This window comes from Gymnoscopelus braueri (assembly GCF_963280865.1).
Source record: "Gymnoscopelus braueri genome assembly, chromosome: 6".
Taxonomy (NCBI): Eukaryota; Metazoa; Chordata; class Actinopteri; order Myctophiformes; family Myctophidae; genus Gymnoscopelus; species Gymnoscopelus braueri.
The window spans coordinates 30804149-30827488 of record NC_137607.1 but is presented as its reverse complement, the minus strand read 5'-3'; the positions used below and the strand labels follow the sequence as shown (position 1 = coordinate 30827488).

Genomic DNA, 23340 nt, shown 5'->3' with positions numbered 1-23340 from the left:
TCCCTTTTCTGAGGAGAACGCCGTGCAAGGCGTTGTGATCTTGTAGATCTGCTATTTTTTGGCAAAGAGTTATTGTTGTAGAGGGGAAAAAAGAGCAGACCAAGTTTTAAAAAAAAAGTTTAATCTGAAACACAATTTTATACAATATAGAGGGGGTCCCCTGCTGCATCTCTCTCTCGGCTAGGGGGTCCTTGGCCTGAAAAACGTTGAAGACCCCTGTCTTAGAGTGTAGGCTACTCCATGTACACTCTGGGAGTTAAAGGAACACTGAGGATTTGACAGTGTGTAGCAGCCTCTCGCCGGGCCGACCGGCAGCTGTCTGGGCTGCTGCCTCCTGCCTGCAGCACGGGGGACCAGAACCACAGAACAGGTGCATATCCCCCCTCTAGTGACTGACTACATGCAATTGCAGGGACAGTATAGATAGGCACCGAAGGCAGCGTGGGGCTGGAACGCGCTGCAGAGAAACACAATCGCGCCCGCGGTACTTTCTCTGAGAAAATGTTTAGGCTACTTGGAATTGAGTAAACTTCTTTCTCCATCCATCCGCCGCCGTTTCAAAAGAAGCACGTCACGCAACGCTTGAGTTGAAACTGAACCCCTGTCCTCGTCTAAAAGACTGAACTCGCGTAGTCTGATTCGATTAGCCAACCTATTGCATTTTATAGGCCAATTAATTTAAAATATATATTTAAGCCTGATAGCCAAGCCAATGAAATACTCTAGCTATGTCAAAAAGGAATATGGTAGGCTACACGCTTGTATACATCACCTTAAAAGGAAAAAAATTACAATAGCCTATAATTGACTAACTTTAGCAGCTACAGCCCCAAACTAATCGATTTCCCTCTGCTTTTAACGTCAACTCCATTTGGTTGTATCAAAGGGCTTGTCCTTATCGGCAAGTGAATTTGCTTTTATTGGCGATATGCGTTTAAGAATGTGCTGCTTTTAGATAGATGGAGTTTAAGGCGGACTGACACCCGGGACTGACAAGGCACGGGCCTTTTCCAAATCCATCAGTGATTGATTGAGTCGGGGCCACGCGCCCCACTGCCAAAAATCAATCCGAATTTCCGCGGGTTAATTATGATTGGCTAGGATTTTCATTTCCAATTAACCACAAATTGTATCCAGACTCATCTCCGCAGATCGACATATAATTAAGCCCCGCCGCACCGCGCGCCCTCTGCGCCCCCGTCATGGACACACACGTCTCCTTCTATTGAGGCACACGAGGTAAAGTGAACCACAGCGGAAAAGGCTGAGCAGGACATCACAGATAAGTGTCTTGGGAGAACGTGGTTGAACACACACAGTAAAATCCTCAGTGTTCATTTAACTCCAAGAGTGTGCAAATGGAACCAAATGGGCACTTATACTGGTCCATTTGGTTCAATTTGTACATTCTTGTTGTAAAATTTTACAGTGCAGAGATTCTGCTGCTCCTGACCTGCGCTTGCTCCCCCCAAAGACACACGAGACCCCAGTGTGCCATCAACCTTACAAATGATATCTGTGATATATATCGGCGAAATGGGGCCCATCTTCATGAAAAGCAGGTGGCAGTAAGTTTAACTTGGTCAGATACGGACAGCAAACCGCTGTGCTTAACTTCCTGTCCGAGCTGTCAGTGAAATACGCGCCCTCCCTGGCTCAAATGTGCTGGCGAGGATGAAAAGGCAGCTATGAGATGAGCAGGATGGAAATCATATCAAGGTATTTGAAGTTTAGGTGCCTGCTAAGTCATTAAGAGAGGTTTTTATCAAATAAGCAGGAGCTAAAAGCCAAGCTAAGCAGTCTGCATTCAAATGCCACATATAAGATGATCTGCTGTGGTCCTTTCATTGTCAGGGAGAGGGGAGTGTCTGTGGCCGAGGGCTTGAGACATAAATTTTTTGAAGTCAGGGTTTTCATTGTGCCTTTGCATATTGGGAGTTCGCTGCTGGTGCAGTTCTACCGATTTAAGCAAAATGGACATCAGCAAATGGGGGGGTAGACAGTGGGCTTTGAGCCGGGGCCCCCACGCCGTGGACCTCCAGTCCAGGAGGTGTCTGAAAGGTTATCTGCGACCCGGTGGTTTTGTAACTGCCGTATAAGTCACTACTGTAATACTGCTATGAAGGAATCAGCTTTAATTGTAAGGGGATATGATAGGCCCACAGGCGCGCGTATCGCACACGCGCCTTAAAGTTAACAGCGAGGCTTACTTTGACAATTAGGAATTTGACCACATGCTGTTGAGGTTGTTTGTTCAATAAGCAGCACGGATGTGGACTATAGAAGGTGCATGTTAGTTCGTTGGGGGGTTTTGGGATAGTAAATCCTATATACTCCCTGAGAAAATGTCATCTCTACTGATGTGCTTATAATTAGTTTGGTTTTCTTGTATTTAATCTAGGGGGAGAATAATGAAGACACAAACACACTCAGTGAGTGAAGAATCACAGTTGACCTTCCTTTTTTGTCCCACCGTGTCTCTGTGGACAGATGATTTCTCTCCATGTCTTCTCCACTTCGTCTTGTGCGCTTTTACTAAAAATTGAAATATTGATCTTAATTAGAGTTTGCCGAGCTCAGCAGCTCGCGTTGAGCGTTTTAGACAAGAGGCAGCAGACATCTGTCTAAGGCACTTACGTCTTCAGCACAGGGGAGAGAGGGAGGGAGGGGGGCGGGGGTGAGGAAGAGGGGGAAAAGTGAGGGGAAAAGAGAAGAGAAGAGTGATGGCTCCCTGTCTTCTACCTTTTCTGAGAAACATGTCGAGCCCTCCATCTCTCTCGCCGCTGTCAATAGACGTAGGACAGAATAGAGTGGAATAGTTGTGCCCTGTGCACATCAAACCACGTGGCCAAGAACCCCCCCCCCCCAAGAAAGAAAGAAAGACAGACACACACACACACACACACACACACAGTATGGTCCAATAATTTCAATGTAGTTTTATAAGATCCCAATAGATTTTTCTACATTCCGTTGCCTTTGATGCTCACAGCCCTCCCCCCACCCTTCTCCCACACACACACGGCCGTCTCTTTCATCTGCTGGGGGTCCTTATCTTGTTAACACGGTGGCAGGTCTGTCGGTGTGTATGTGAGCCTGCCATGTATTAATGTGTCTTGTTGCCATGAGCGCTGCAGGAGAAACACGCTCCCCAGGGCCACGCGTTGCTCATTTGTCACCGTGACGATGCCTCGGTTAAATTGCATATTAATGGTCTAAATATCAGGGTCCTACACTTGCACACATACATACTGAAAGACGCACACATTGACACACGTGGTAATAATCGTTTTATTATCGGGGACTACACGCTCCGACTGCAGGCAGGTAATGGATGAATTACATGTCCCAGCATCCTCTCTGTGCCACACACACACACACACACACACACACACACTAATTACATGAACCACACAAGGAGGCAGAGAGAGGGAGGGAGGTACAAATGTACATGCATGGAGGGAGATAAATCGAGCCTCAGAAGAGAGAGAAGCGGAGAAGAGTGGAAGAGGAATGCAGATAATGAGTGAACTATGCTGTCATCTAAATAGCTTTCAAGGGACAAGAGTGACAGTCCTTCCCCGTTGCTCTTGTCTGTGTTGCACACGCTCACACCCAGCTGGGTGGTGACGGTGAGGTCATCGCACGCTCATGTGTCCCCCATCTCGGACCAGAACCAAAGGGGAACTGCTGGTCCTGTCACCACCTTGCAGACCAACAGTCCTGCTCCCATGGGGAGCCTCAGAAACATGCACAGATGCACAGTGATACCACCGTGCTCAAAACAGAAACACACATACTCCCTATAAACACTTTGGCACTATACGGTGCCCGTCAGCCCCCCAAAAAATAACCACACAAAAAAAAAACACTGACAACTCTCATACAGTCAACATTTTATTGGCAGTGTTAAAAACGTTCACAAAAAACATGTATCGATTAAAAGTGTGTACCGGTACTGTAAACATTGGAGTGCATTATGTGAAAGAGATTTATGATTCTTATCTTCAGACCCTGAGTTTTACCATATTGAGGGAGGGGGATAGAGACGCTCGGCACGGGAACTCCAAAGTGAAAGTCCTTCCGGCAAAGCGTCTCCGGAACCTCAAGCCTTTTGCAGGTTCCGCCGTCGGACTTTGTAGAACTAAAGCCGTGGCTTGATCTGCAATTTTCTCTCTGTACGGGGGGGATGAGAAAAGATTAGAGTGAAAGAGAACAGTAAAGTATGGTGGCAGAAATAAAATTACAAAGAGATGGTGTGGCAGCTACCGGGGTTATGTTATGTTGTGACAGGGGGCGGGGCAGGTGGAAATGTGCGGGCGGCGTGCACTGCGCCCTTGTGTGCGATGCATATTCATTGGTGTGTAACTGACTCTGATCTATGTCGAAACGTTCGAACGTAGATCCCCGTACCGTTCAAAACGCTGAGTGATGACGCCTGAATTGATAAGTGAACGGGACAACAGGGAGGGCTGGATGGAGGCGTGTGTGTGCGTATACATGCGTATAGGTGTGAGAGTTCATCCTCTGGCAGTGATACATGGCATCTGGGACTAATTTATGTAAAGTGAAGAGGAGCTTGTTTGGCTGTCTTCCACCCTTAATGAGGCAGCGGGGTGTGGAGTGCTTTAAGACTGAACCCATGCTATCATTAGCAATAGTGAAGTGCACAAAACGGCTGGACAAAGGGGGCCGTGGAAACGATTGTTTCTCTGTGTATGTGCATGCATGCATGGATATATTGAGCATGAGCAAAGTGTTGAGCATTCATGAGTTTTGGTGCGCCATACAGACGCGCACCGATAAATCAGGCCTGTGTGTGCGTGTGTGTGTGTGCGTGTGTGTGTGCGTGTGCGTGTGTGTGTGCGTGTGTGTGTGTGTGTGTGTGTGTGTGTGTGTGTGTGTGTGTGTGTGTGTGTGTGTGTGTGTGTGTGTGTGTGTGAACACATCAGTACAGTAGGTGGTGAGCACCCTGGCATTGCCACTGGATCAAAGCACTAGAATAGCTCTTCCTCAATGCCTAGGCTCTGTTGGCTGTTGCTGGGCATTGAGGCTTAGACTAGGTTTCCGGAAGCGAGTCCCCCGGCTCTATAAAAAGCCAGTACGCTCATAGACTAATGCGCAGTCTAGCTTGCGCTGGCCAGCACACAAGAACCTGTTGCACTTGCGCAACACAACACAGCACAGTAAAGAGCACAGGTACTGTCCGAATGCACCGATGGTAGCATACACATGCATGCATGCGTACAGACAGACAGACAGACTCAGGAGACAGGAGTGCAGATGTACACTGCTGTCTCCTAGCTCAATTGAGGCATGAGGAATTTCGGGCTTAGGTCAATGCATGGGAGTGTATCTGTGTGCACATGGATATCGTTACTGTCGGGCAGAAACCTAGTATCTCCATATTTCAACTTTTTATGTTTTTTTTTGCGTAAATTAATACCCTACTTCATCCTACTACAGTGTCACGTAAAAGTAGCAGATCTACAAGCTCACAACGTGTCTGCCTTGTGAGCTTGTATATCGGCTATTTTTGAAAAAAAAAATTGTTGTGTGTGTCTGTAGGTTTTATAAATATTGAACCAATGAAAAGTATTAACAAAAGCTTGAAAAAACACAGGTTCCTTTTTCAATTTTCCAAGTTTTGGACATAAAAGGTTTCCACCCGACAGCGACGATGTGTGTGTGTGTGTGTGTGTGTGTGTGTGTGTGTGTGTGTGTGTGTGTGTGTGTGTGTGCGCGCCTATGGAGGGTGGGGTCAGATGACAGTGGGGTCAGGGTCAGAGGTCATGCTTGTTTCCAAGTAAGAGAGACTAAATATGAAACCTAGAGAGGAAGCGATTACAAAAGAACGTGAATAAGAGTGTAAGAGGCCAGACGTATTTTTTAGCAGAGTATGTTTTAAGTTTAAGCTTACAATGGGAGTGCCGCATTTTTGGAAACCTCAGCGTGACGAGGTGCTGAGCATTTTGTTTGCGCTCGCTCGTTCACATGTCTGCTTGCTGAGAGCTGAAATATTTTCAACTCGGGCATTGGAAGCGTTTTCGGCGAGCGGCTTGGCAGTTCCAGCTGGGGAAAAAAACGGCCTCAGTGGACATGGCCTAAGAGGCAACGTGTCCCTCTCTACTGCAGTGTTTCTCAAACCTTTCTGTTCGAGACGCAAAAGAGAACTTCAAGCTCGGCGCATGCGTAAATTAAGTTTTTTTACATTTTGAAAATACCTTTTGAAAAATATATTATTTTAATATGTTAAATTAAAATGTAGGAAATGTAAAAAAATATATAAATAAATAAAATACAAATAAAAATGGGTCCCGACTCCCGACCCATTGTTTGGGAAACACTGCTCTACTGTATTTGCATCGATTACACGGTTCAAGGCATCGCCAGTCAAAATGACACAACTGTTGGCCAGTCATCATCATAACAGCAAATTGCAAATTGATTCCTTTTTGACTGTTAATTGCCAGCTGAACGTCTCGTTTAAGAACAAGTCAATATCAGCTGTAACAGACAACAGACGGTTGAGGAACAGGAATAAGGGGCGGAAAATGTAAGGAAATTAGAGCGTTAAAATGAGAACATTGCAAAGTTACGTGCAGTATAAAGGTGAGGCAGATTAAAGTTGGGTGTTATGGTGTAAAAAGGGACTGGATTTCATGCCACAGGACTGGGGAGTGTGTGTGCGTGTGTGTGTGTCCCCATTAGGCAGGGGCAGGGGCAGGTGGGCTGTCAGGGCTGGGTGGAGAAGGGGGTGAGAGGAAGGCAGACCGCCCCTTCTAATCCTCTATCTGTCATGTCTGTCAACAGAGAGCTCAGCTGTGCCTCCCCGTTCCCCCAAAACCTAAACGTTATTACCACCGTCCCTTAAGAATAATTAGGTTGCTTGTTAAAACACTGTCACAAAGTACACGGACGGCCGATTCCAATAATCGTTATCAGTCGATAAATCAGGACCGTATGAACATGTTTAAAACGTGGGGTTTCCCTTCCCAAAAAATATGTGGTGGACACAGTCGGCAATTTGATACTGAGCGAAACGTTCATGCCCCTTGATGGTGGGAAATGTAACAAAAAAGAATCCCCTACTACTGTGCTATAATATAGTATATAATATACAGTACGTACTCCTACTGCCTTATGTACCTTTACAGTGCTGGTTTCCAGGCCTTACTTATTCCAGGGAACACACAAATCTAGAGATGGGCATTTTAACCACTGATCCAACTCTGGCCATTAAGTTGGTATGTTCCACTACACAGCTAACTCCGTGAGTGCTGGAGGGAATTTTTGTTAAATTAACAATCTTTACTGTGCATCGTGTAGTAGGGGTTTAACAGTAATCAAACTATTCAATTTAATTGATAATGAAAAAATAGTCAATCTAAAAGTTCACAACGCCTCTCAATCCAACGACTTGTAAATATGTTATTTTCTTTATTTTGTATTTTTACCACTTTTTCCTCCCAATTTAGTCGTTTCAATTCCTCGTACTGCTTGCCACTGCTGTTGTACCCTACTGGCTCACCTGCCCCCCCCCCCCCTAAAAATACCATAGTTGGGCTGTATGGATATCTGTTTTTTTTTTTTGGAATGACTTCACATCCGACTACTTCTTCTCTGAGTGACGAGGGATCATTCCAAAGCTGTGTTAGAGCGCCCCTTGTGGAATTTTCAAAAAAATAATAATTTGATAATAGAACACATTTATGCGTTCTTGGCAGGCAATGTGTTAATCAAAAAAAAATTATCAATCAAATAATTGGTAAGAAAACGTACTACTATGTAGGGACAAGGATGGCCTATAAGCGTTTTCACCTTTAACATGCGGGGTCCCGCCGGCCGGTGGGGTGTCCGGCACCTCGGCCTCCTCTGGGGAGCTGCAAAGGGAGATGAAAGATGGCAGCTTCAGAAGACCAGACGTAGGCGTCTCCAGGGAGTCCCCAGCATCCTGCTGGGCTTGCTCTGGCAGCGGCATGTTGACAGACAGACGTGGCCTGGGAGAGAAGGACGGACACAGCAGGAGGTGAACCACCACATTCATACAGTATGACACTCAGCTGTGATGAGGTCTTCTGATGCTACAAACACGAGCCCTAACAACTGCAACCCTTACAGTAGATACTGCGTTGACTGGGGTCCCTCAGGGATCTATACTTGGGTCTCCTCATTTTTTTCCCTCTACACCACACCTCTTATAGGTGATCTAAGCTCACAACGCGTTGCATTGTGAGCCTGTGCATCTGTTATTTTGCCAAATGTTTGCCCCAGAATAGGGATGCTAGGGTTCCATGTGTCTAATTGGATGCTAAAATCCTTTTGGCTAATGCTCTTAATCACAATCAATTTGACTATACTGTAAGAGTTTAACCACTTATTATTGTTGAAAAATAGCCCACAAAGTCACACAAGTTTTTGCTGTGCTATTTTGAAAAAATGTTCAAGGTAGGATGGAACATTTGGAAAATGTTAGGATTTTGTTTTGAAAACCTCCCCAAAATAAGGACGCCAGGTCGAACGTTTGCGAGGATGATCCGGACAGACCTCTTGGCGTGCTCTTTGGGCCGGGGTCTCTTGGCCGGGTTGCTGGTGGTGGCTGAGGGTCCAGGAGTGCTGGCGCTGCGCTTAGCTCTCTGGCGGTGCTGCAGCTTGCAGCGGGTGCCCTGGGGACAGGAGCCCGTTTTGGAGAAGTCTGGACACACTAGGGTGTGTTTCTTCTTACACTGGGTGAGGAGACAAAAATAAATAAATATCAATAATAATAATTACACAAAATCTTTGATTTAACTTGTTTTTATTTATTTATTTATTTAATTTAATGATGTAAAGTAAAGCCCAAGTTATACTTAGCTGTACATCGTGTCACAAAATCTTAAATAGTCGATCTACAAGCTCACCATTTAAGGTGCATGACACCCAAGTATAAATCAGACTTAAAAGGTAAATATAATGTGTAATAATATACTGCTCAAAGAAATGTAGGGAACACTCTGATCCCTTAATTATTTTGAGTTTTCATGAACTGTGTACATACTGCTAACAAAAACTGCTCAAAAGAATTAAGGGATCAAAGTGTTCCCTTAATTATTTTGAGCAGTGTATACATAGTGTCCATAGACTGTTAAGAGAAGATTTAAAAAATATATAAAGTCAGGCATGCATTTTCATGTTGAGCTAATTTGAAAGAAGTGATCTGATTTGGCGCAAGTGAAACTGATTGACACATAAACAAGCAAACTACATTTCAGCCAATGTCTTTTTCTAAATGTCTTTATTTATTTTATTATCATGAATCCAAACTACGATTAAACTTATGTGTGTTTTTTTTTACTTATCTATAAAGGGCACACTCGTAGAAAGCGGGGCAGGAGTTTATAGAGCAACAAAAATCTAATCTTGATGGATTAGCTTCCAGTCGCCATCAGAAATATGAGAACAAGAGTGATATTACTTTACTTATGACTATATTAATACCAGTACAGTATGGCTTCTAAGGCCACATAGGTGTAGACAACCTCATCCGTTCAGCGATGTTAATAGCCAACAATCTCCTTAAACGTGGAACGGGTGATTTGGGTAAGTGGGTCATTGCTAGTCTAATTTTTGAGGAGCATTGTGCATGAGCGGGCGAGCGTTCAGATGCCTGTGTATGATGGTGTAATAGGGGCGTAAATTGGTAGCTTCATTCTCCACGAGATCCGATCCCTCCCACCTGTCAGAAGAGCTAATTATACTCACTATGGGGTGCAGGGTGCGAGGCGTGTGTACAAGTGTGTGTGTGTGTGTGTGTGTGTGTGTGTGTGTGTGTGTGTGTGTGTGTGTGTGTGTGTGAGAGCGTGCGTGCATGCGTGTATGTGTGTGTGTATATGTATAGAGGGGGTGAGGAGCGTGGGACTGGGGGTGGGCAGGAGCAGGTTGATCCAGAAATAGAGTGTGGATTGGGGAAACTTGTGTGTGTGTGTGTGTGTGTGTGTGTGTGTGTGTGTGTGTGTGTGTGTGTGTTAGGAGGGTGAGGGATCTACAGATAGTGTTTCTGGGAACAGCATGGACTATTGGTCAACCTGTGTTGCAGGCCAACCTATCACAGCCTTGACTGTGGCAGCGCTGCGCCCAGATAAGACCCCCCCCCCCCACCCCTACACACCTTGTCTGTATTCCCCCTCCATCCGCTGCCATCAGAGCCATCTCTCATTCCCTCACACCCATGTTCCTGGAACCCTGGAGGCCAGGGCAGCCCGGGATCAGTTCGCACAAACGTCTTTCAGGATCACGTTATCGTACTGCCATTTTTAAGTCAGCCACAAAAAGATGAAACCCACAGTGTGGCATTAGACCACCGCTGTGAATGATGTATATTGCGTTATATTTGGTGAGTGACGTTAGGGAACTGAACTCCCTTGACCCTGTCTGTCACCGGACAACCCACTAAGATAAGAAAAGATAATTAATCCCAGAGGGGAAATGTAGTCGTTGTGGGAGCTGACGTGTAGATACAAGCAGCAACAGAAACTAAGAAACAAAACAAAGATAGCGGGCTAAAAGATGTAAAATTAAATAATAATAATAATAATAATAAAATTACACGATGGTATTTACTGATATGAGGGGAAATTACTTTTCTGCATTTGACCCAGTAGTGTGCTGCTCAGGGACACTTCGACACAAATGCTGCAGGAACTGAGGATCGAACCAGGGACCTTCTAATTCCCAGATGGCTGCTGTACCAACTGAGCTGATGCCAGGAAATCCTTTATTTTAACAATACTAGTGCAGTTAGTTAGTGCCCATTGTCAGAGTACTTGGAGGCCAGTCTATGATGTCAGTGCTATGATTGACAGCTGCACAAACGTCACACCAATCTGGCAATCAGTAATCTGCGAAGCTAATTGACGCACACACACACACACACACACACACACACACACACACACACACACACACACACACACACACACACACACACACACACACACACACACACACACACACACACACACACACACACACACACACACACACACACACACACACACACACACACACACAGGTATATCCAAGTGACACCTATGCAAGCCACCATTATTATTACGAGGATATGTGCAAGGCTGAAATGGTGTCAGGTGAAATACTAATAACATATCAATCAAAAGATTGAGTCTACTGTATGTTTGGCTGTGGGAAACCCCAAATGACGGTTTTAAAGACTAGCCATTGATGTGGCAAAGGGCACTGGTGTGGAGACCAGGGTGAGAGAAAGAGCCAAGCAAGCTGAAGCACTTCTACTCTCTCTGTGTGTGTGTGTGTGTGTGTGTGTGTGTGTGTGTGTGTGTGTGTGTGTAAAGAAACGTCCATAACGAGCTACCTCCCTGCAGTGCCATACATCCTCATTTTCATAAAAGGTCTCCAGACAGACAGACAGACAGACAGAGAGAGAGAGAGAGACAGAGAGAGAGAGAGAGAGGTAGGAAGAGCAACAGTGGAAATGGGGAGGAGGAAAAAAAAGAAAAAAAGAAAAAAAGAGTGGACAGGACGTCTTTATTCCACACCAAGTTAACAATTTTCCACTTGATTTAAGGAATGCTGGGACGTCTCAGGGGCCTATTAGAAAGCTCTCTGCTGGGCCCAAACCAGGACGAGTCAGCACATTTACCATCAGAGAGACGGAGAGGGAGAGAGATGGAGAGAGAGACAGAGGGAGAACGGGGGGGGGCAGACAGACTAGCGAGAGAAAGATAAAATATAGAGATAGGACAGAGTGAGAGAGAGGAGATGGAAACGGAGACATTCAGAGACATTAACATTTTACCGGCCGACTTAGCATGGAGGATGACGGAGGAATACGTCTATGCTCTTACACCGGCAAATAATTACTAGTACCTGGCGGCATGTAGTTCAAGGGTCTAAATCACACCTGACCACACTGTACAATTCTGAGTCTTGGACCAAAATGGACCCTTACAGCGCCATTTTGCACACTCAGAGTTAAATGAAGTTAATGAACACTCAGGATTGATGTGAGTGTTACTCCAGTGCCCAACACCCCTCAGACAAGATTATCATAATACTGACAGAAACTTGCCAGACAAAAAAAAGACAGAGAAGAGAAGTTTTGAACTATTTCAGGCATTTTCATACAAGAGACGAGAATATAGACCAAGAACAACTGGCAGCAAAGTGTTAAAAAAAAATCTGTGAATATAACACACAATGAAATCACAGGGACAAATTGGCAAGTTAAAACAAGGGAGACACAGCAGGAGCCAGTTCACTGGAGAATGACTGTGAGACAAAGCCAGGTTTGGAAGGGGGAGGGGGGGGCGGGGGGAGAGGAGGAGGAGAGGGGAGGAAGATGGAGACGACGAGCCGGGCTTTAACCCCTGAGCTGCTGGATTGTCTGCCTGCCTGGCCCAGAGTGCCATCCTCAGCACTTTTCACATCTATAATTACTGCCTGCTATCCATCACAGAGCAGCCAGACCCTTGCAGCACAGTGCGTGCGCACACACACACACACACACACACACACACACACACACACACACACGCACACACACAGATATGCACACACAAACACACGCAGACACATGCTCATGTATGTAAATATGAGCGTGTGCACATGCATGCAGACATGCACAATAGACGTGCGCATGTACAGTATACAGACAGACAGACACACACACACACACACACACGCTGGGGGTGGAAATCACAGACCTAAGCACTTCGGCTAATAGAATAAATATTAATATCCCTTTTGTTTTATATATCCTCATTTCCCCGTGCACTATTTAAATGAGCTCTGACAGTGTGAAAAAGCATCGGTTTCACCCCCTCTGCCTCAAAAAACAACAAGGGGAAGGCGAGGGATAGAGAGGTAGAGTGGTAGACAAAGGGGAAGAGAGATGGAGAGAGTAGGGTCTATTGGGGAACGCTCTCAGAAAAAGGGGAGAATAAAGCCTTTGTCTAACATACACTGAAAATAGCAGATCTAAAAGCTCACAATGAATTTGCAACGCGACACGGTGTGAGCTTGTCGAGCTGCTTATTTCTGTGCGCAGACACCGGCGCGCAACCAAGTATAAATCGATGGGACGTGTTGTGAGGGGCTTAATTTATGCTTCGATGCACGACTGCGTTGATTGACGAAAATCGATTGATTTTCATGGATTTAAAAAATGTATGAATTCAAATCAAACCAATCAAATCAATCAATCAATCAATCAATTCAATTGATTTGGGCGAGCGTTACAGCTGTGTGACATACAGCATAAATTAGGTTTAAGGGAGGAGTAAAGTGCTTGAAGTGGATGTGGGGACAGTCAGAGGCATGTCTAAGGCCATGTGGAGCCCCGGGGGCTCCGTTACCCATCAGCTCCTCAAAGTGTCACTCAGTCACTACAGTAATGCCACTATGAACCACAGCCCCTGCAGCTGTCCCTGCCTGTGTGTGCGTGCATGCATGCATGCATGCATGCATGCACACACACACGTGTGTATGTGTCCGGTGTTTGTAGCTCCACTTGTTTACCCAAGCCTTGGTTCAACTTCAGCAGAGCGAACTATTAACGTTACGATGCGTTTTGCATGTTCTGCTGGCCCCTAAAACACACCCTCCCTTCTGCCACAGTGAACACACAGTTAAACGCAGATCATTATAAATCGAGAGATGTTGTCACATTACACTCACAAATTAAACACGGTAAGTAGAGACAGATTTATTTTAGCCTTGGCTCTAACTTAGCGGTATAATGTGTAACCTGTGTAATCCATACTGTATGCATGTGTGCAGGCGTGTGTGTGTGTGTGTGTGTGTGTGTGTGTGTGTGTGTGTGTGCGTGTGTGTGTGAGCGCCAACTGTAATTCCAATTGCATTTGTGAAATGTGAAATTGAGTTAAAGCATTTGAAGAATAAGTTATTACGGAATATTAAATGTCAATCCTGAAATCAGACATTCCATTGTATTAGTTGCATAAAATCACACCAAACAGCTCACCCAAATACAATGCTGATTAGTTACAGTGAAAGTATATAAGGCTGGCGGATTTTCTTCGTCGTCTAATTCCAGTCTGCAGTACTGACCTGTAGCGAGTTTGTTAGTTTTTTGTCCAAAATTCATCTGTTATTGGCAAGCATTGGACTGCCTCATTAGCATAACTAACTAGCGGTTAGCAAATGTTAGTATTGGGCCATCAACCTGTCAATCAAAGAACGGTTGAATGTAAATGACACGCCCACCGTTATCAGGGCACGCTCAGCGTAGTAGAGAGGTAAAACAAGTAAGATTCTTAAGCCTGCAGCAGACTCCTGGCCAAACAACAACGGCTTTTTCGGCTTTGGAAGGGCTTACCGAACCGATGAAAGTGCGGAGAGGACAAAAGTGTTGTATGCTGCAACACCGCGGCAGGCTCACGCACTCGAGCCACTGAAGGTGTGTACAGCACTGGAACCAGTGATTTTAACACCTGGATCTCCCTCTGACATGCTGCAGCAAATTTGCCACAGTACGGGGAGGTTCTGCCATTTCCTGTGACAGGATGTGTTTATGGTCACTCAGAGAGGGATTACAGAGGTGTTTGTACCTCCTGGAGGTTGGCTCGGCTCGTGAGACCTCCTAACCTCCTCAGCCAACGTCTCTTCAAAGCTATCGCTGCTTTCACTGCTGACAGAATGAAGCCTTGGGCAGAATGCAGAAACAAAACTAAAATGAATCACACCCACCTGGAACGTTCTTTGGCTAGATAGAACATCTCAGAGGTGCAAGAATGTCCGTACCTTGTTCTGACAGTCACTGCCGAAGATCTCAATGATGTAATTTTGTTCTTATTGCCTACGTTTGTTGGAGGCTGCTGCAGTCTTTATCCCCACTAGCAGCAGGGCTCTAAGATTGGCAAAATCGGTCGGTTGGTCAATCTGCCCACCACTTCATGTTGCCTAGCTTCACTCTCCTTTCCACTCTTTCTTTGTGTTCACTGTCAACACACATTCAAATTGCACACACAATATTGTATCCCAAAATCAAGTGCACAGACTGCCATGAAACTTCATGCGCTCCGCAAGGATTAATTCTACTGATTTCGGTGATTTCCATGCCCTTTCCTCTAGAGCAGGGGTGCCAAACTGGCGGCTCACTGGGACACATGCAAAGGGACCCAATCTGGCCCGGTGGATGATTTTGGAGGGGGAAAAAAATAATCAAAAAATGTCTTATGCATCAGCCTGCTGTGCCACACACAGCTACCATCTACGAAACAATAGAGGTTGATAACAGGCAGTTAACACCCATCGTGCACGCCTCGTTAAGCATGACGTGCATTGCAGTGAGGGTTTCTATACCAACAGACAACAGAATGAAGCAGTCTTCTTGGATTTGTCTGCTTCTATCTTTCATAATACTGTAGCAGGTAATGATGTAATTTTGTTACATCGTTGCGCAAAAGTGCATGTTGAATATGTTCACCATTGTTGCGCAAAAGTGCATGTTGAATATGTTCACCAGAGATGCACGTTTGTGCCACCTGGAGTCAGGCATTGTCATTAGCATTTTCATAGTTGCATGGAGTACGATTCAGGTTTAATGAATGAATATTGCTTTGCCGGGGTTAGGTGATATTCTGGTTTCAGTACCCAGCATAGGCCGGGTTATTGCATGGGTGAAATAGGCTCTCTCTCCCTCTCTCTCTTTGTAATGGGGTTCTCGCTGAACAAGCTTTAGTTTGACGTCACACAGAACAGAAACTGTTCAATGGCGATTTGCGTTGATTTAACCGCTGCCTAACAATGCCAATTTGTCCCGACGTTTGATATGTCCTGTCCAGAATATGGGCATATTTGCTGATTTGAGCTGATGTTGTGCGTGTCCAGTCCATATATGGGCATATCTGTGTTCCCGCCACAGACACCTCCACCACAAATAGAACATTATATAGATAGAGATTAGATAATAATCAGTGTGATGCTGATGATGGCTTATAGCTGAAATGTTTGTGCTCACAGTAAAAAAGATGATGGCTCGCTGTTTTGTTGCACCCGACGAGAGCTGTGCGCGAGAGTTGAACTCCTTATCTTAATGAAAAGTTACAATGGAAAAATAAGTTGCAATTACCATTCATTTCATTAGTTTGTGTCTAATCTAAATAACCAAAATGGCCAAAATAGTATTTTTATTTAGTATCGCTCATCTCAGCTGTCTTTTAGCCTATGACTGTAAGTTAAGGCCAATGATAAAAGTAATGCTTGCTTGGCAATCACCTTCATGAAAAAAATTATTAATAAAGTCAAACATTGTGTAGTCATAGCAGAGAGAACACATGAAAACAGGTTGAAAGAAATTACAGCAACTATTTTAGTGACCCCATGACTGACAGCAGCAGACAGACAGAGAGCAACTAAGAGAGATGGACAGATAGTTGCCATACATGGGAGACTTGTGGGCCTTGATACAAGAAAACAATTTGTTCACACCTCTCCAAAGTTGGTGTGGCCTGTTTCTTTGGCGTGTTCCCGTGCTTCTTTCTGTCCCACCAGGCCCGTCTGGCACACCATGCAGCGCAGCGCAAAACGGTTGACGTCCGTGAACTGCCGCTTCCTCTGTGCCTCATCCGCGAGCTCCAGGGCCAGGGCCAAGATCACGTCGTCCACGGTGGAGAAGATCGTCTGGGGCGGGACATCTGAACCGAGCATCTCTTTCTGCAGTGGGTCGTAATGGATGCCGTCGTAGATGAGAAGCACGCGCTTCTGGTAGCCAGCGTTCTCCCCGAAACGGTCCACACGCACCGTCTGTGAGTCTACCACACAGATCTCGCAACGGTAGAACTTGGATAGGATGGACACCTCAATGGCACCGCCCCATGTGTCGTCGCGTTGTATCCAGGAGCAGTACTCCTCGTTCTTCTTCCCGAGCACCGCCTCTGAGTATGCTGCTGGGTCACTGGAGACAATCCGGGCAATGAGGCCTCGCATCTGGGGGGCGCATGCCGGGTCGTAGACGCCGCCCTCCGTCACGTAGTTGATACTGGTGAAGAGGCAAGAGTTGTCAGCGGGAACCACACGGCGCGACAGTACTGGGACAACTTCTAGTCGCGGTGCCTTGGTCAAAGTAGAATTGTTCCGAGGCTTTGGTTTGTTCTTTTCTTCCTCAACGATGAGTGTGTCGCCTGATTTGATGGGATAATCCTTGAGGCGGGCGTCTCCGTTTCTGAGGTCAAGGCTGGAAGGAGGGTAACCAACCATGATTTTCTGCACTTCACAGGGGATGCCAGTGAGCTCCTCCACCTTACTCTTCAGTTCCTTAACACGGGACTGATGGGTCAGGCCTTGCATTATTTGAGTCCCGTTTTTGGTCTTACAACGAAGCCGCAACATTCTGTTAACAGTGGCAACAAATAAACACACTCTGTTCCAATGATATGATGAGTGGGGTTGACATCAATATTGCAACTGCAATAACGCTGACGTCAAGCATATCCAGTCCATATATGGCCAATCTGCACTGACATCGGGCATGTCCAGTCCGTATATGGGCATATCTGTGCGCCCGCAATTTTTCAGTCTTTTCTCAAAAACAAAAGAAAGAAGAAATTAAGGAAGCTTTTGTGAATGAGGTCAATTGCCTCTGCATAATAATTTTAGTGCTGTCTCAGTTACATGTGTATATTACCATCTCTCCCTGAGGGCAGTAGCCCACACAATCACTCAGTAGCCTGCTACCCAAATCATGTTTTTTGCATGATTTGACACGACAGTGCAGTCTCACCAATTATTGCACCAATATTTTAATCCAAATCTTTGATTAACTGGCCATGGCCATGGCAAACACTGGGTATATAGAGCAGGGGTTTTCAACTGATTGTGAACCAGGGACCACCACCCTGACTAAGAATCAACCTGGGGACCACTGTTGTGTTGGGTGGATATGGGCTAAGATTAGTGTTTGTGGTAACACTTGCTATGCATTATTTATAATCAGCTTATGACACTGTATGATTATAGTTAAGAACTAAAATACGCATAACCCTTTATTAGACTGTTTCTCAACCATGGACACATGCTCTTAAAAATTGACTGAAATATTACGCTAGTGAGCAGAGCGTTTTTGAGAAATGCTGTTACTTAATCCAACCTGCTATATCATATAAATAAACTCATGTTAAATTAATTGATATACTGATTTGTAACTTATGTATGAGTGAGCAAACACATGCTATTACATGGGCACATTTCCTAATAATGATAATTAAGGCAATCCGGTACACTTCCCCTTCTTGAGATTCTAACTCCCCTTTCTGTGGAAGTTCTTGACCTCCTACTTCCCAGTAACTGCTGTCAACTACATTGACGCGTCATCTTAGGTCACCAGGTCATTGAGTGAACTGTTTCCCAACTAGTCTCTTCTTGGCTATAGTGGAGTCTCATGTCATTTTATGGCTCAAACCCTGCCCTATACACATTCTTCAGGTATGCCAGCATGAACATACTACCGTCACAGAGATACGTAGTTACAAAAGGTAAAATACATTTAGCTTTTAACGTAAGCTCTGGGAATTCTGCCTGACAACTCATCCAGAACTTCACAAGGGACTGTGTTTCATGTGCCTCTTGACAGAGTCTGTGGACATGGCAATGAGCTGATCCTCTTTTGTAGTTGTTAAGCTTGAAGTACTTTTGGAATTGAGCCTCCTCAAAGGACCACTGATAATGATGATAATGTCTTTAATTCCTCTGTCCTCAAATACCAAAATACTAAGTTCCTCCAAAATAAAAAATAATGAAAATAAATAAATCTTCACTTTCCTACACTACTGAATGCATGATCAGGGACCACATGCAATACCTCCACGGACCGACCACCAGTTGAAAACCCCTGATAAAGAGTGCTACAATAATTTTCCTTGCTTGCTCGTGTCACTTAAACGGGTGTAAAGAACCAAACTGAACTAAGCAATGACGTACAGTAATGTGAGCTCCCTGCAACAGGTCCTAACACAGCTGAGTTAAATATTTTTCTCAATGCAATACACTCATATATTGTGACAGAAATACACTATAGGGATCATTAAGGAAATGTATTTCTGAATTCATCAGTGGCTGGTATGCCTTTCAGCGTTGACAGCATACATCAATTAAGTACTTGTCATGTTTCTTTTTCTATTATCTGTTCCTGTCATTCTACTACTTAAAACGTTTGGAAATTATATATATATATTTTTTTTACATTTGTTTCACAGCTTGAAAACTGTTCTCCATGGCTTAATTGCAAATGACCCATAAGTCTGCATGCATTTTATGGTGTCCACAGGGCATCTCCCAATGCCAATAAATGAAAAGGCATGCATATCTAATTTAGACAACAACTAGCATTCATCATCTGGTACACCATGGGTCAGGCACAAAATCAAGGGAATGTAAGTTTCATGAATCCCACACTACGAATTGCGCCTCAGTCACAGTGTGTGTTTGTGTGTGTGTGTGTGTATGTGTGTGTGTGTGTGTGTGTGTGTGTGTGTGTGTGTGTGTGTGTGTGTGTGTGTATATTACCTTCTCTCCCTGAGGGCAGTAGCCCTTGATGAAATCCTGACACACGGCAGCTTTTCGTGAGACGTACACATGACTGTACGGGCAGTTACTGTTGTTGCAGATTCCCTTCAGGAAATACGAGCACACTGGCATCTAGAGAAGGGCAGAAAACCAGACAGACAGAGAGAGAGAAAAAGAAAAAAAAAGCAAATATGAGAATGAAACAGAAGACTGAGTGCAGGGGAGGTGAGAGGGTAGTGTTCTCTTGTCTTTCTACGTACGTGTAAACACAGGCACACAAGTGGTTTCTCCAAACCACAACAGCAGTCAATGGTGTAACAATGCACACGTGACTCTGCCTGTCTGCCAAACAATCTGTCCCACACAGAGAGGCTTAATTGCAGTTGACAGCACACTTGGAAGTGAAAGTGAATGCTGGGTCTGACGACATGGGTGCAGGTGTGTCTGTCTGTGTGTGTCCAAGACAGAGAGATCTACTGTTTCGGATTGCGGGGTGAGCTCGGTGGAGGGCAACACTAAATATACCTCCATGGGGGGTTCGGCAGGGAGTGAGTGCCAATAAGGGTGGGCTGGGGGAGGAAGGTGGGGGGGGTCGCGGGTAAGAGGGGGAACATGAGAGGGAGCCCATCTAGTCGGGCGCGGGGATCGCTTCTACCTAATTAACTGCTACAGAAATATTTATCCAGGCCGCAGCTTGTCCGGCTATCATGATGTGTTTATGTGCAGGGTGTGTGTATCCCCGCCAGGAGCAGGCTGGGAGGAGGAACAGGAGGGGTAGGGTGTAGAGCGGGGGCAGCAAGGAGGCTTTGGTTTCAAGTTATTTGTGTGTGTGTGTGTGTGTGTGAGTGTGTGTGTGTGTGGGAGGGTGGGGTGGGGGGGGGGGGGCAGCTCCCCTACCCATGCTAGTGCCTGCCTGGATCGAGTTCGGTGGTGGGAGGGTGGGGGGGGTGCATAACCCTGCACCATCCCCTCCCCAACTCCCGTTCAGTTCTGTTAAGGGGGTCTACGTGAAAGGGGAGCAGGCTTTCAAGTGGCGCCCTGCGGGAGAGAGACTGCTGGGGAGTAAAGCAGACAGGGAAGGAAAGGGAAGGAAAGGGAGGGGAGGGGGGGGGGGTTGATAGGGACAGGTGGGGCCCTTAGAGAGATGGCATTGCAAACAGACAGCTGGGCTCTCAGCACTTAGGGACCACAGCATGACAACTGACACAGGTGCACGGCATTGTGTGTGTGTGTGTGTGTGTGTGTGTGTGTGTGTGTGTGTGTGTGTGTGTGTGTGTGTGTGTGTGTGTGTGTGTGTGTGTGTGTGTGTGTGTGCGTGCGCACATGTGTGTGTTGGAAGGAGAGTCTGGGCACCTGTTTTGGGGTTGTTTGTCTCAAAGGGAAAAAAAAGTCTGCTTTCCTCGTTCCCCTTAGTGTCTACACATTCCCCTATACGGACAAGATTATTCCTCCTATCATAGTGCACGCTCGTGTACACTCACCCATGCATAAGAGCCCGCACGCACGCACACACACACAGCTGCAGAGTCTAGCATTTTGACAAGTCAGTCAAAAATCCTTTTTAGCAAGTTAAATATGGCCAAAACCGTAATATCATAATGATGACCAAGTAAAAAAACACCACGCTGTTATTTTTAACTTTTGAACTACTTTTGAACTATTTGCTGGGATATTGGAAGCGTAAAAGTGGGCTAAAATAACCAGCTGTGAAGGTAATCAGGCCAATATACTGTACATTGAGGCACTGGTTTGCCCAGGGTTGTAGCAGGTTGCTGCTGCTGCCCACCCGGCCCTAATAGGGGCCGGGTGGCCCGTATTAGCCACAGGTGTGAGGTGGACATAGTGTACCGTGTTTTGGCACTTGAAAACCAGGACAAGGCATGCTGCAAACACAACACCCCATCATTCAATACTTAGCCACTCGCTCAATTACGCCACCCCACCGACACGCACACGCACACACACACACACACACACACACACACACTTACTCCCCCGTCAAACACACCCACACACAACCCCATCGCCCTCAACTTGCGCCCCAAAACCCCAAATCAGGTCATGCCTCCTGGACTCAGCACGCCCTCAGGGCGCAGAAACAGGAGCTCTGCCAAGAATATGAATATGACTCTAAGATTGCTACACCCAGAGATGGATCATCATTCGCATGCATATCTGAAGCTGACCCCAAACGGGTCTCACAAACGTCAGAGGGCCGTGTGTCCACAGAAGGTGTTTCTTCCATGGCAGAGAGCTTTGGATATAAAGAAATATGAATTCTAAGAGCATGTTCAAAGCGGATGGAGTGCTTATTGTTGCTAGGTTCAATCGTCACATCATCTGCGTTATTCGTACAAATAGCCTCACCAAAATAGCTAACTGATATCATTAACGGTAAACATGGATGCCAGAAACCGAATCCTTGCGATTGCTCTTGCGGTGGATCTCGTTGAAGATCTGGCTGTCAGGAGAAGGAGACGGGGTAGGACTATGTGGGTGCACAACAGCCTCTCCTTGGTCTTTTTAGTCTGGCCTCTTATCCTCGAGTTTGATTGGTTGGTCGGGAAAAAGCAACGTTCATGTGCAGCGCTCCTCTCCAAAAGTTGAAACTATTTTCACCTTGAGGAACCCAGAGCGCTCAGCCAAAAAAACGCGAGAGTGCCAAATTGTGAGGCGTGGTGCTGGGAGAGGAGCGCTCCTATTGCGTCTTTACCATAGCAATATGCTTTCTGTGGACACGGCACCTAAAATAACACCAACGTGTGCATTTTCCTGGCTTTACCTTTTCTTTGGCCACCTTATGGGAGAACGGACAGGTTCCGTCTGCCTGCTTGCAAGTCCCCCGTAGAAACCTGCAGATACCAATGACAAGGGGGCCTCAGGGCTCAAGCTAGCAAATGAGCAGCAGTATTATTTGTACACAAGGGGACCTTTACAGTGGATGAGTGCGAGTGCAGAGGGAGTTACCTGGTGCACACAGCCACCTTGTCAGGGTCATGGATGTAGGGACAGTTGGTGCCCCGGTTGCACTTCCCAAAGCGGTTGTAGTACATGCAGTACTGTTTCTCCTGTGGCTTCTTGTGACGAGCATGTCTGATGATGGCTAGGCTCCTCTGGACCGCACTTCACCAAAAACAAACACACGCAGCGACGTCCACGCACAAAGTAATTGTTAGTTATCCACATGAATCATAGCGTTATGATTACGGTGTCGAACAATTGGCAGCGCAGCTGCGTCTCTGTTGCCCCTCATGTTTTTTTTTTTTTTAAAGCACAGGATAAAAATATACATTTCCGTTCAAATATATGGGTTGCTACATTTTTTTTCCAAAACAAACAGACAGACATACATACAGGTGCGTCAATTGTTACAGGTATAATGCATAGTTTTCCGCACGCGCCCAGGATAGGTGTCCCTTAATTCAATCTCTGGGAGTTGGCAACCCTAACCTTGCCATACCTTAGCTTTTGCTGAACTGATGCCACTGGACATACACACAAAATAAACAGGTACAGTGAAAAGAATATGATGTCAAAATGTACATTTTCTTATAACAATAACAATGTGTAATGTGTGTTACAAAATCGAAAAATACAAAATAGGACCGTCATGTTTAGCTTGCGGCCCCTTGGACTTTTGGTATTTTGCTGAGTGGCCCCTGAGCCATCTTAAGTTGAGTAGCCCTGGTTTAAATGTATAAGGCTTAATAAAGGTTAGTGTACAATACAGAGTAAAATCCTCAATGTTAGTCTTGAATACAATTATGCCACAACTTTCTGTGAAAAAGAAAAAGTAAATAAAAA

At 45.6% G+C, this 23340-nt stretch overlaps 2 protein-coding genes across 2 annotated transcripts in view; both read right to left on the bottom strand.

Annotated features, from left to right (window-relative positions):
• Positions 1–3907: 3907 nt before the first annotated feature.
• zc3h3 (zinc finger CCCH-type containing 3) overlaps positions 3908–23340 on the bottom strand; it is a 64927-nt gene continuing 45494 nt past the window's right edge. Inside the window, exons 7-12 of the mRNA XM_080431806.1 lie at positions 22504–22659; positions 22319–22388; positions 19537–19668; positions 8548–8726; positions 7822–8000; positions 3908–4176 (exon numbers count right to left, since the gene is read on the bottom strand). Of these exons, the coding sequence (XP_080287932.1) occupies positions 4145–4176; positions 7822–8000; positions 8548–8726; positions 19537–19668; positions 22319–22388; positions 22504–22659 (748 nt within the window). The 3' untranslated portion in view covers positions 3908–4144. The remainder of the gene's footprint in view (positions 4177–7821; positions 8001–8547; positions 8727–19536; positions 19669–22318; positions 22389–22503; positions 22660–23340) is intronic.
• On the bottom strand, positions 16459–17364 carry LOC308087716 (ubiquitin thioesterase OTU1-like; the record flags this gene model as incomplete). Its single annotated transcript, XM_080431807.1, has 1 exon — positions 16459–17364. The coding sequence occupies one exon, from the start codon at positions 17362–17364 to the stop codon at positions 16459–16461; it is 906 nt and encodes a 301-aa protein (XP_080287933.1).